Source organism: Rhodofomes roseus, assembly GCF_022264815.1.
Source record: "Rhodofomes roseus strain CIRM-BRFM 1785 chromosome Unknown C8Q71scaffold_2, whole genome shotgun sequence".
NCBI classification, from domain to species: Eukaryota; Fungi; Basidiomycota; class Agaricomycetes; order Polyporales; family Fomitopsidaceae; genus Rhodofomes; species Rhodofomes roseus.
This window is the reverse complement of record NW_025952958.1, coordinates 1,936,472-1,948,644: the sequence shown is the minus strand read 5'-3', so window position 1 is coordinate 1,948,644 and position 12,173 is coordinate 1,936,472. Positions and strand designations below refer to the sequence as shown.

At 53.0% G+C, this 12,173-nt stretch overlaps 4 protein-coding genes across 4 annotated transcripts; 2 read left to right on the top strand and 2 right to left on the bottom strand.

Annotated features, from left to right (window-relative positions):
* Nucleotides 1-28: 28 nt before the first annotated feature.
* C8Q71DRAFT_735722 (uncharacterized protein) lies at nucleotides 29-1,741 on the bottom strand. The gene is made up of 2 exons (XM_047922503.1): nucleotides 1,215-1,741; nucleotides 29-1,163 (listed from the first exon to the last, which is right to left on the bottom strand). Exons 1-2 carry the CDS (start codon nucleotides 1,280-1,282, stop codon nucleotides 35-37), a joined length of 1,197 nt encoding a protein of 398 aa, XP_047784112.1. The 5' UTR covers nucleotides 1,283-1,741; the 3' UTR covers nucleotides 29-34.
* Nucleotides 1,742-1,800: 59 nt separating this feature from the next.
* On the top strand, nucleotides 1,801-3,404 carry C8Q71DRAFT_904030 (60S ribosomal protein L7). Its single transcript, XM_047928837.1, has 7 exons — nucleotides 1,801-1,912; nucleotides 1,972-1,987; nucleotides 2,044-2,136; nucleotides 2,324-2,490; nucleotides 2,543-2,680; nucleotides 2,732-2,912; nucleotides 2,967-3,404. Exons 1-7 carry the CDS (start codon nucleotides 1,896-1,898, stop codon nucleotides 3,105-3,107), a joined length of 753 nt encoding a protein of 250 aa, XP_047784111.1. The 5' UTR covers nucleotides 1,801-1,895; the 3' UTR covers nucleotides 3,108-3,404.
* Nucleotides 3,405-3,634: 230 nt separating this feature from the next.
* On the top strand, nucleotides 3,635-8,503 carry C8Q71DRAFT_904029 (uncharacterized protein). The gene is made up of 18 exons (XM_047928836.1): nucleotides 3,635-3,849; nucleotides 3,899-3,962; nucleotides 4,015-4,342; nucleotides 4,392-4,620; nucleotides 4,680-5,183; nucleotides 5,238-5,356; nucleotides 5,418-5,657; nucleotides 5,711-6,062; nucleotides 6,252-6,667; nucleotides 6,718-6,897; nucleotides 6,954-7,187; nucleotides 7,239-7,502; nucleotides 7,556-7,756; nucleotides 7,810-7,850; nucleotides 7,904-7,978; nucleotides 8,032-8,126; nucleotides 8,177-8,269; nucleotides 8,319-8,503. The coding sequence occupies exons 1-18, from the start codon at nucleotides 3,658-3,660 to the stop codon at nucleotides 8,445-8,447; spliced, it is 3,756 nt and encodes a 1,251-aa protein (XP_047784110.1). The 5' UTR covers nucleotides 3,635-3,657; the 3' UTR covers nucleotides 8,448-8,503.
* C8Q71DRAFT_735714 (uncharacterized protein) lies at nucleotides 8,504-11,978 on the bottom strand. The gene is made up of 13 exons (XM_047922502.1): nucleotides 11,733-11,978; nucleotides 11,340-11,673; nucleotides 11,024-11,291; nucleotides 10,748-10,963; nucleotides 10,562-10,696; nucleotides 10,411-10,496; nucleotides 10,185-10,357; nucleotides 10,058-10,131; nucleotides 9,648-9,996; nucleotides 9,456-9,592; nucleotides 9,293-9,400; nucleotides 8,985-9,239; nucleotides 8,504-8,934 (listed from the first exon to the last, which is right to left on the bottom strand). The coding sequence occupies exons 1-13, from the start codon at nucleotides 11,846-11,848 to the stop codon at nucleotides 8,546-8,548; spliced, it is 2,640 nt and encodes an 879-aa protein (XP_047784109.1). The 5' UTR covers nucleotides 11,849-11,978; the 3' UTR covers nucleotides 8,504-8,545.
* Nucleotides 11,979-12,173: the final 195 nt, after the last annotated feature.

Below are 12,173 nucleotides of genomic sequence, written 5' to 3'. Positions count from 1 at the left end.
ATCCTTGGGTAGCCATGCAAGCAGGATAAGAGTCTCAGAAATCCAATGACAGATTGCTCAAGGCGACCTCTAACGATACCACACCGACGATATCAACATCTATCCAACGACCCTTGTTAACACGAGACACGATTTCCTCTCCTACTCCCGTTCCCTTCAGGCCGAGAACCTTGAGACGGCTCCACCTGTCCCACTCGACCCTCTCTAGAACCGACTGGCTGTCTGCATGAGGCTTACTTAGCCAGTTGTTGAATGAAATGTCCAACACTTCGATGAGCGGGCATACGCGTGGTAGGCGGAAGATGGGCGAAGGCGCAGGAAGCGCGAGCAACGCCAGGTGCGTCAACGTTGGTGGGAAAGAGAGCAGTGTATTCACCGGCAAGGTGATAGAGAGGAGGATCAAAGTCTGCATTGGCTGTGGTACACGCTCGTCAAAGGAAGGCGAGTCCCACGAGTCCTCCGCATCGGGACCGCCCTCTTCCGCTGTACTGTCAATCTGACTGTGCGCTGGCGAAGCATGCGATGGCCTCCTCGTTTTGAATACGTTACGAGGCAACGAAGCGCGGGGTCCTACGACGACGAGTTCGCCGTCGACATGGCCGCCACTCTCCGCCAGAGCAAACAGCTTGGTAGTGGGAAGAGGATCGTGTACCGCTGACCAGCGCATGAGGTCTCGCCTAAGATGTCCGGGGAGGTATGGGATGACATCTTCGGCAAATGCTTCTGACGCATCTTGTGCCGAATACAGCGAGTCGAGGTATTGCAGACACAGCAAGGTCAGGCGAGGTATCGGAACCGCATTATGGCCAGTGGGTGGCAAGAGTTGCGAATAGATGAGCGACAGAGCGTTGGAACGCCACGCACACTCGGCATTTGCCTGTGGTTCCCCGCCTTTCCTCCTGCTATCATCATGGAAAAGACCACTCCAGCTCGGAGGGGGACGTGGGCCAGGCACGCGGCCCCTAGGATACGCATATTCGAGGACGCCTGCAGGACCTAAACGCAGGGGGGGCGATGGACGGACAGTAGCTGGTGGCTCACGCTCGACCGCCCTTGCTGCATATATCTGATCGAACGGGAGCGTCGGATTGCTGGTCGAACTGTGAACGGGTGCGCGCGCTTTGACACGCTGTATATTCTGCTCATGGCGATAGTGTTCTCCTCTAGGAATGAGATCAGGGTATGTAACGATGCATAACGATGGAACGACATACCTGAGTGTATGGAGCAAATTGTTGACCTGTCGCGAATCTGGATCGCGCGTGGCTGCTACAGACGGCATCGAGGGGTAGTTGGCAGAGCAGAGACTTGAGTTGAGATTTGGGAGGAAGGTGAACAAACGGCGATCAGTGCGGGCTTTGGCTGCGTTCGGATGCAAGTCTGAGTCAGCTGGAGAAATGTCGTCGGCCGCTCGTGGGCTCGAGTGGCGCCGGATTGACTACGTAGTACCTCTGCTTGAAGTTGCTGCGGTCGATGCGGAATACTGATGCTATGTAGGTCCGAGATCTGTCGCCAGGAGCCCACTAGCATGAAAGCTGCAGAATCGAGTCTCACACAAAGACAGCTGCCGTCGTAGACTTCAAGCTTTATGAGGTTGCCGATCCCAATGTAGACGAGCAGCTAGACAACTTGCACAAGATATCTGCCATTTCGTGGGATCAATGGAACAGAGGGGACATCGTAGACTATAGATGGGACGTCCAGAGACCCACGACGGACATGGACGACCTGAGGACCGCGCAACAGACCAGCGAACAACAAGCGCCATCGAGCGGCGTTTGCCACATTTGGGCCGTGGGAACAGATTGAGGTACTGTATAGTAGCTTCCAGCCACAGCGCTCCAGCCGGACACCGTACTACCGCCCAGCACTACGTCGGTCCTCAAGATCTCCTAATGGCCCCCTCCACTACGTGCGTGTATTCGCTTGATCATCGTTGCGTCGTGACTGACTGTAGTGGCCGAACTCTAGCGTCCCAAGTGTCGCGGTGCGTTGATCTCGTGTCGTTAATGAGATGTATGAAAACTGAACTTCGTGCACTAGGACATTGAAGTCCCCGAGACTCTCCTCAAAAAGCGCAAGCAGAACGAAAAGGCCCGGGAGGAGAAGCTTGTGGCAGCGGCTGCTGCACGGAAGGTAAGTGTGTGACGATTCGGTTGGAGCCTTTGGACTTGCTTTCGTGATGCATACTTTCACTTCTTGGCTAGTGGGATCTTATCTTCGCTGTGCTGCTAGAAATATACCATCTTTCGGGACTGACTTTCGTTCAAATCCGTTATTATTGCATATGCGCAATATGATACTGACCACCTGAACATTGCAGGCGGCCAAGGCTAAGCGCAAGGTCATCTTCAAGCGCGCTGAGGCCTATGTGAAGGAGTACCTTGGTCAGGAGAAGGAGGAGATTCGCTTGAAGCGGGCAGCCCGCGCTGCGGGCGACTTCTACGTGCCTGCACAGGCGAAGGTTTACTTCGTTATCCGTATCCGGGGGTGAGTAGCTTACTATCGGCGGTGCTCAGTGCCTGACTCTGAATCATCGTAGAATCAACGAAATTGCACCAAAGCCCCGCAAAATCTTGCAGCTCCTTCGTCTGCTCCAGATCAATAATGGTGTCTTCGTCAAGGTCACCAGGGCGACTGAGCAGATGCTTCGTCTCGTCGAACCTTACATCGCATACGGGTACGTAGAGTCGTCTAGCAGTTGGTGCTGCGTTGTCTCATTATCATTCAGCGAGCCGAACTTGAAGTCCGTTCGTGAGCTGATATACAAGCGCGGCTATGGCAAGGTCGATAAGCAGCGCATTCCTCTCACGAACAACGGCGTCATTGAGGCCGCGCTCGGCAAGTACGACATCCTTTCTGTTGAGGATCTCGTACACGAGATATCCACCGCCGGCCCCAACTTCAAACAGGTGCGTCGATTGGACTGATTCTGCTTGGCATGTCTCACAACATGCACGAATCAGGCGTCAAACTTCCTTTGGCCCTTTAAGCTTTCCAACCCGACTGGTGGCTGGAGGACGCGTAAATTCAAGCACTATGTGCAGGGCGGAGACTTCGGCAACCGGGAGGAAAACATCAACAAGCTTGTCCGGCAGATGAACTAGACGTAGGGTTCGGCGTTGCCGGCTCCGGATGGAGTTACATCTCGCATGCATACATCTTCGATTCGTAGACCATGCTCTTCCTGTTGTATGCAGTACTATGACATTCATGAGCGCGAAACTACGAATGTTTTGTCTCTAATCACTACGCTAGGGACGATAGCAGGGTGCGCACAGAACCGTTGGCTCTAAGCCAGGAAGCATCACGCAAGCTGTACCATTTAGTACTCATAGTGAGAGTCCCGTTCACTATGTCGACCCGAGGGTCATGCTTGTGCGCCGTGTCAACTTGAATACTAGTACTACGTAGCGCCGGTCGTGGTGACCGGCGGACTACTGAACTCGCGTGACTGACTGCGTTCCCCGACACTAATTTTTTATGCGCGATCCACAGGAATGAAGCATTACTGCTCGCTTTCCATTTTCATGACTTATTCTTCCACGCTGAAACGAGGGAGGTGCGTTAAGGCGGGCGCTTATGGTCCCTTGAGGCTGCAGTCGCGTGACCGACGCGTCCTTCCCGCGAGTGAGTCGCGTCTCGACTTGCCAGTGGATGCCTACTCCCCAACAACTTATGTCTCGATCACAACGACCGACGGCTTTTGATGTTTCCTTCCCAGACGAGGCTCGTCACAGTCAGGGCTCTGTAGGAGCGCAAGACGATGATGGTGATTGCTCAGTTCGCTCAGGCTCAGGCTCAAGCGCGTCGAAGCGAAAGCAGCGCGATGACGCCGCCTTGGATCTGGTAAGTCTTCCCTCACCATGCTCTGGACAAACAACCTATAAGTATCCAGCTTCCCATTGCGGTCAAACGCAAGCTCGCTGTCAGACCCAAAGACAGACTCAAAGACACACCTGGTGAGCGTCTACACTTCGATGCATCACAAACAAGATGTCTGATGCATATCAGACCTTCAATATACCCCGGATCCTGCGGACATAAAGGAGACAGGGGATACTGTCATTCTGGGCGAGGATCCTGATGACTTGGGCGGTGACGGTCTTCCCGTCCGAGTACTGTCCGAATTCGCTGTATTCGACCCGAAGGAAGGTTATCACCTATATTCCCTCAGCGATGAGAACATTGGCCAACACAAGCTGCACGCCGCGGGTTTTGTTTCCGCCGTCTACGTAAATGACGAGGACGAAGGCCAGGAGGATGATGTCGAGGGCTCAGTACAACGCCTACGGACCGCTCAAATCGAGCAGTACAGCCTGGATTATGAAACGAGAGATGAGTGAGTGTTCCTTGATGGCTCCACATGTTGTATCTGACCACTTCCTCAGTCCACTCTATATTCAATCGAAACACGCATGGTACCAATTGCGCAATCCTTCGGACATGTATCTTGTACACCATCGCGCGTTCTATCGGCCACACAGGGTTACGCAAATCCTGCTCTCTTCTGCGAAGGAAAATTTGGGTCTACAATGGGACGAACTCATCGAACTGGCGACGACCATGAGAGACCCCCTCCTTGGAGTGAGGATTCACCCGGATGACTTCCTTGCAGCGGTACAGTCGTACTTTGGCATGGTCACAGGATATTTATGATTGATCACTCCCCTTGCCAGGTTCCACTGATCTCAGTGATCCTCTCCGAGATTCAGCATGGTGGACGATTGAAGAGGGTGCCTGCAGTGCGTCAACTCCTGGAGGGCAAGGTGCCTATCTCGAGGCTATCTATGCCCGAGGCTATTCCCGCTGCCTCCACTGGACGACAACACCGCCAGCTTGGCAATCACCCGAGGATTTTCCATCAGGTGAACAACATAGACCTTGCTGTCCTCCGCCCGGAAAATCAGAACCCGACGCGTGTCACTCCGCTCATCGAACAGTTAGCGCGAGGGTGGTTCAACGAGCGCTTGTTTGTGGTCGGCGCGAAGCTCCCAGAGGAACACCGTGAGATCGAGGCAAACCGCGCCCACTTATGGATGCGTCAACGCCTCGGCGAATACATCGAGCGCCAGATGTCGAAGAAAGAGTCGAAGAAGAAGCGGTTTGATAGCTATGCCAACGGAGACCGAATTGTCGACGAGTTCTGGGGAGCTGTTCTTGTCGACGGTGTGAAGTATTCGGTTTGTTCGTTTCCATGTTATATATGCATCCGTCAAGCTTATTTGATTGCCTAGGTTGGCGATACCATCCTGACACCGCGAGGAAGTTATGAACAGCGCAATGAACGCGCAGCGGAGATGCCGGAGGACTTGAAGGATATACCAGCGGATGCCATCATCAGCGATTACTTCTGGTAAGTGTATCTCTTGTGTGCTCACCAAAGTGACGAAGAATGAGTAGAAATTGCTAAAAAGGTTTGGACGCATCATACATATCAATCAGCGGCGAAGGAAGATGCACTTACAGTGGTTCGATCATGCCCCCCGAGGTATTTTGGAGGAGCTAGCTGATCCACGGGAGCTCTTCCTATGGAACTCCTGCGGCGAGATCGACGCTGATGAGGCCTATGGCAATGTGGAGGTTCTTTATAGCAAGCCCCCAGGTGCGCAGCTCCGAGACGGCCGTGCTGAATCGTCATCCGTCTTCTATTGCAAGTGAGTACAACCCATATCGCTATAGACAGCCCCGTGACCAATTTTTCATGCAGCTACCTTTGTAATGAGACACTTGCAACATTCACGTCGGTCTCTGAACAAGATTTGTCTTTGCCGCAGAACTGTATGCCCCCGGACAACTGTCCGCCATGCATGCTCTCAACCCAGCGAGAGCAAGAGCAGACGGTGACACCCATAGGGAATGGGATTGCTTACCGCAGCCACCGATTTCACAGGCACGACTTCGTCCTGTACGTCAACACCACTCCGGGCCCGGCGAATATCGGTCAGATCATGGACTTTGTGGGGATAAAGGGTAGGAAGCGGTCTATCCGATCTGCTGTTGTTCGAGTCCTCGGCCGCATTGACGATATCATGGGCATTTGCCCAGAGCAAAAGGATCAGGTGCGTTCCCCTCATACTGTACTTTACTGTGTGTTACAACCCAATCTGGTATCTCTCACACACTGCACGCCCGACGTCGTGAGGCAGTGCGCGCCTGTCACGTCACGGTGTCATACCGGTGCGCGACGGATAGATTGAGTTGTAATCTACAGTATCGATGTGCGTGTCCTTGCTTACATTGCCGTGCAGCAGCATCTGTTCATGACGGAAGAAGAAGCTGAGGTGCCCGTCGAAGATCTGTTGTCGCCGTGCTTTGTTGTACCGGCTCACGCTCTCACTGATGATGGTGAGAAGCGTGAATGGCTTTCTTCGTCACCCAAGCATTTCTATGTGAAGTACCGGTTCCCGACGATGTTGCCGACGAGGTGGGCGGATAGGACGCGCCTCGCGCATGACGATCTGCTCGTCTGCGCTGAGTGCTTCGAGGATGACAAGCAGTGTTCTGAAGACCTGCAGAAGTTCGCGCGGACCCAGAAGCGCCGGCCGCTGCGCGGCTTTGATCCCTTTGGTGGGGTTGGCGCGTTTGGGCTGGCGATGGAGGAATCGGGGTGTGTAAAGATGTGTCAATCAGTGGAGATTTCGCCTAGTGCGGCCCACGCCTCACGGTTTGTGTAAGGCCTGAAGTGATCTACAGTCTACTGATGTACTCTCACAGGTCAAATTCACCGCAGATGGTCGTACACAATCAATGCTCCAACGTTGTACTGGAGTATGCGATCAAGGTTTCCAAGCATCACAAGCTAGAAGTACCCAAGGAAATTGGCAATTCTCAGCAGCCTTTGCCTGTCCCTCCCAAGCCTGAAGACATAGATATCATTGTGGCAGGCTTTCCATGGTATGTACTGGTTGTCTCATCTATCTTACAAAGTACATGCTCTGATGACATTTTAGCCAGCCTCATTCACGCCTCAACATGTTCCAGCATGCCAACGACCGCAAGAGCCTTCTCATCCTCAATCTCTTGTCATGGGTTGACTTCCTAAAGCCCAGATACTGTGTGTTTGAGAATGTGCGAGGCTTTTTGAAGTACAATCTCCATGCATTCCAGGCTGGGAAACACCAGGTTGAGGGAGGTGTAGATATGGGTGGGCTGAAGTTCCTTGTGAAGGCATTGCTGGCCATGAGGTATGTGTTCTTCACTTGCATGACCTTCAAATGCATTGACACTGCCAACAGATACCAAGTCTGCTTTGGTCTATTACAAGCTGCTCACTATGGAACACCACAAGCAAGAGTGAGGTTCTTCCTGATTGCAGCTCAGGACACATCTGTTTTGCCATCACTTCCTCAGCCCACTCATGATTTCCCCCTGGCTGATGCTTTGCAAATGAAGTTCTCCAATGAATCTCAAGCCCAGCCAATCAACACACAGAGGGGTTCTGCATTACACCACTTTGTCTCTGTTGATGATGCTATAGGTGACCTCCCAAGATTCCATTGGTATGTCTATGCCATCTGTGCCCATACTATTCAATTGAGCACATATTTCATAGGAAAAGTCCCCAGAGAGCTGATCCAGCTGGGGATGGGCTTGAGCTCACCTGTGAACAATCCCAACACCACTGTGGACTTTCTGGCCATGAAGTAGAATATGAATTTGCACCAAGGACAGTGTTCCAGGCAAGGTGCAGGAGGGAACAGAGTAAAGACCTTCAACACTTCACAAAGGTTCCTCCACCAGCCACAGTAGAGCGGTGAGTAGTGATCATACATAAAAGTATATCATTGTTCATGGTAGTAAGCTCAGTGTTGTGAACATCCCATTGACATCCAAGGCAGACTACAGGAGTGAGTGTTGTAGAAGTTAGCTGCAGTTGGCCAACAGCTTACACATATCACAGGTTTGAGGCCAGAACTTTGGCAATGGCAGTTTGCCAACCCATCATCAGCAATAGCACGCCAAGGATTCAGACCTGGTAAGTGTTCATGATAGGAATAATAGACTACTTGGCTGATATAGTGATTACAGGGCTTTATGGACGTTTGAACAAGGACGAATGGTTCAACACAACAGTCACCAACGTTAGACCCACTGCGAAACAATCTTGGGTTCTGAATCCATATGTAGGTTGTGCTGCTACTGGACATAGCTGATTGCTGATATTCACTTGAAGTGCCGGCGCATGGTCACTGTCCGAGAACTTGCTCGTTCACAAGGGTTTCCTGACAATTTCATCTTTCACGCAAAAGACGGGGATGTTACAACAGTGAGTCGGCAGATATTTTTGACCTTGGACACTTGCCAACTCCAGTCAGATGCACAGGCAGATTGGAAATGCTGTTCCATGGCCTGTTGCCGCAGCCATCAGCCGGGAGCTCTTGGGCGTAATCTTCAGGAAATGGCAGATGGACAAGCAGACGGCCGAACCCATAGAGGATGAATGAAATCCGTGTATCTCTGCATATATCTAGCTCTCAGAATAGTAGCATTCATCATGAAGGATCAGACAACATCGGCATAAAGGCATGACCGACAGGAAGTATCATACATTGTAAGATAATTTCCACCAAGCACCACCACATACACACCGATATAGCCATTGCCTCTCCCAAGCCCGCCAACTTGCAGAACTATTCTGCGCTTTGGGATCACTGAGATTCGTCTCAGATCTGCCCTCGCAAGATACACAAATGGTGCTCATGGACGGGCGAAGCAACAGCCCTTTCGACACGACGTCCCGCTGCTTGTCCTTGAGGTGTTGATCTACGACGGAGAGTCGAGCCACCCCGTCTACGAGATCGCCCGGCTTGATGAACAGACGAGCCCTGTTGATCCCGCCGCAACCTGCTATCTTTTCTACGGCCCCACGCAGGGCGCCCGACAGGGACGGATGTGGTACACCGCCGAGAAGGGTTTGCTGGAAGTCGTTATCTACTGGGAGATGAGCGCACGGAGGTTAGCGACAAGGAACAGTCACTGACCATGCACGCCTTGAAGGCTTTGATGCACCTGAGCGAGGACGCCGCCCATCTGCTCCAAGTCGATCCCGGAGCAGTCAACGACGTCCAACAGGACGTCTCGAGCGATTTGCGCGTTTTCGCCTTTCGCGGTGAGCAACGCGACGCGATCCCGAAATCGCTTGACATGGCCCAAGATCATGCGGATCCTCCCTAGGCTGTAGGGATGAACGAGATGCACAAGAGCCGACGCGCTCAGCGAAGAGTTCGGTCGACCGCCTGTCGGCGTTATCGGTCAATCTCTACGACATGAAAACAGACACGCGACGCACCATTAGTGGCGAAAGAACTAAGATCGCCTGCGAGAACGCATTCCCTCAGAACGCCCTCGACGAACTCGATGAACCAAGTGGATAGGCAGACGAGGTGCCATATATCGCCTGTCGACGCAGAATCAGCAACATGTACTATCAACGACGACTGAAGACGACTCACCAAGATCGTAGATTTGATCTTCGTAACACATCGCAAACGCGCTGTAACACGCGGACAGGGAGCATATATCGTGTATCGCCCTCCACCGCGCGAGAAGGCTCTCTTTGTCCGCTTCATCCGCACGACGCGATTTCGCCCTACAAGGATCACAATTCGTCGAACGAAAGACGACCCTTTACTTGAACTACTCACAGAAAGACTTCGCCCGCGACCCCAAGGACTTCCGCCGTCCAGACGTCGCGCAGATTCGGCGACTCCTTGGTTAGAGAGCCGAGAACCTCGCAAAGAGTATCAACGACGGTTTGAACGTAGACCGCTGGCGAGGCCAATGCGTGGATCACGTCTGAGGAGCTGCTCCTCGAGCGTATGGCGGCGACGAGAAGATTATGTGACTCGGCGACCAGCGCATTCGTCAGCGGCCTAGTCGGGTCAGGTCGTCGGCGAGGGAGTGCGTGGATGGAAATGTGGGAGTCCGAGAAGGTAGAGGCCGCGACACTGCAGAGGAGGGCTCGGTTCGGCGAATACGCCACGTTCGCAGGGACTGTATCAACGTGTATGCAGGTAAGCGATGTCGGTGTCTCGATTCATGCTGTACAACGTACTCGCTCGGCACGCCCTCGTCATATCCGACATGATAGGAGCTACATCCCAATTATCATCTACGGACAAATCGTGCCTTCGACATGGTCAACCCTACGTTCACGGCTTCGCATCGAAATACGCACTCACAGCTTCAGTACGTGCATTGTCCCGATCGTTCCTCCCTTGATCTTTCGCTTCATGTGCGGGACGTGGCCGCTCAGGTTCATCAGACCGACGAGCAGCGAATCTCGCGAAGGAGACAGCAATGTAAAGTCGAGCACTCTATCGTCGTACGTCTGCCGCGCGTCGAGATGGGGGATCTGCATTAGGCGCGTCAGCAGGTCTCTTCCAGATCGACGGTCTGCGAGCGTACCCAGTCAGGAATGTGAGCATGCTGCGACGGAGGATTCCGTTTAGCGAAGGAGACCAAGAGGAGCTCCGATTTCGGCGCCCCAGTATCTGTTTCGATTTCAATGGACGTCATTTCAGTTCATCGGAATGTCTGCGTACAACAGGGCGCATACAGTCACCGAAGTTGACAAACGACGCGGCCAAGTAAGGCTTCGGCGGCCCTTTCGAAGGAGGTACAGATATGAACGTTAGGTCCGTCAAGTGATGGCTCGGACAGGGTATAGGTGACAGAGGCCTCGTCAGGATGGCTAATATGAACTTCATGAGATCGCGAGTTGTTCGGAATGATGCCAGCATACCTCTCGATGTCACCTTCATGCTCAACCTCACTTCACAGACGTTGATCATCGAGTCTTCGCCCCATAGATCCCACTCGGGCGTCAAGGGGACTTCGTAAGAAGGCCCTACGTCGTTGATGTCTAAGGGCATGTTGAGGTTCATAGCGGTATATGTTGATTCATGGACGCGCTGCGGCGGGAGAACCTGCGAGCGCGTTGCGACCAACAGAGTTGTCTCTGTCAAGACGTCAAGAAAGAGGTCAATGGTTGTTAAATGCGTCGAAGGCAGGTTCATACCGTTGTAGCCCATATATATGGAAGCAGCCACACAAAGATTGGGGCCAACAGACACGGGCAAGGAGTCATCCTTAGGCCGAGTGTCTTGTGTATAAGCGGTTTGTAGCAGAGACGCCTTCATGATTTTCAGGGTTGTGGTGAAGGGCGGGAAATAGCAGACGGCAATGCAATGGTCCTGTGTCACCAGAATAAGTACACTGTGCTGGAGTGGACCTAGGGGACCGCGAGGTGGCAAGCGTGTGGACTTGCCGCTCTCTGTGACTATCCACTGCGCCGACGTCAATGACAAGTCATGAATACGAACAGGCGGACATACCTCGCGCTGTGTGCTCGTCCATTCTGCAGTAACAGGGCCGGCGCCCTGGTCAAAGCTCCAGAACTCGCGGACTTGCCAGCTATCGAGCTGTGCGCCTTTATGCCAGAGACAGCCTGCCCCGTCTCCGCCGCGGCCGGGAAAGTGCGCGAATAGCCAGTCCTCATTCGAGGATATTGAGACAATGGTCGGAGGTTCGTAGTTCCCGGGTGAAGCCATGATCTGAGGCGCGGAAGGTAACACAAAGTGTCTGGAGGATGGGAAGTGACGCGCGAGCACCAGAGGCTCTGCGGGATGAGCGGTGAATATCATAGAGGACCTCGACCACACCAGCGGTCTAGGCAGACAGTCAGTTTGGTTGATATGACGCTGCGTATGCAGACATTATGGGCGTACCTCCGTGTGCCTTCGAGCGCATGTGCGAAGTCCCACCATCCGAGCTGCCAATGCGCGTCCTCTCTGGCCTTCCCCTTGTGGCTGGAAGACAGAGTCAACTTCGCCGGCTCCTGCATCGTTCTCCGGTCAGAACTTCCCAAGCATGAAAGTTGAGCTCAAGCGTGTCGGGGCAATAAGGTAGTACAAGACTAGATCGAAATTCCGATCGTACCAACTGGAAGGCGCTCGCTCGGACATGGCCGAAGCCACTACTCACTTACAAGCTTCAGTGCGATCCATGAGTCTGTCACCACTAGGACTCAAAGAACGCCAAAAATGGCGGTCAGACCTTGCTCGCGAGTTGCAATGGTCCTCGTTGAATGAACACACGACAGATGTTACATGCAACTATCGAACTATTATTCGTCAACTTCACTAAATAATGTACAAGGCGTCTCGGAG

Coding starts and splice junctions, on each gene's coding strand:
- C8Q71DRAFT_735722 (XM_047922503.1), bottom strand. CDS start 1,282: ATGCCGTCTGTAGCAGCCACGCGCGATCCAGATTCGCGACAGGTCAAC. Junction 1,164..1,214: donor AATTTGCTCCATACACTCAG/GTATGTCGTTCC, acceptor TCTCATTCCTAG/AGGAGAACACTATCGCCATG.
- C8Q71DRAFT_904030 (XM_047928837.1), top strand. Junction 2,491..2,542: donor TTCGTTATCCGTATCCGGGG/GTGAGTAGCTTA, acceptor GAATCATCGTAG/AATCAACGAAATTGCACCAA. Junction 2,681..2,731: donor GAACCTTACATCGCATACGG/GTACGTAGAGTC, acceptor ATTATCATTCAG/CGAGCCGAACTTGAAGTCCG.
- C8Q71DRAFT_904029 (XM_047928836.1), top strand. CDS start 3,658: ATGCCTACTCCCCAACAACTTATGTCTCGATCACAACGACCGACGGCT. Junction 8,127..8,176: donor CTTGGGTTCTGAATCCATAT/GTAGGTTGTGCT, acceptor ATTCACTTGAAG/TGCCGGCGCATGGTCACTGT. Junction 8,270..8,318: donor AAGACGGGGATGTTACAACA/GTGAGTCGGCAG, acceptor AACTCCAGTCAG/ATGCACAGGCAGATTGGAAA.
- C8Q71DRAFT_735714 (XM_047922502.1), bottom strand. CDS start 11,848: ATGCAGGAGCCGGCGAAGTTGACTCTGTCTTCCAGCCACAAGGGGAAG. Junction 10,697..10,747: donor CATGAAGGTGACATCGAGAG/GTATGCTGGCAT, acceptor AGTTCATATTAG/CCATCCTGACGAGGCCTCTG. Junction 10,132..10,184: donor ACAATGCACGTACTGAAGCT/GTGAGTGCGTAT, acceptor ACCATGTCGAAG/GCACGATTTGTCCGTAGATG.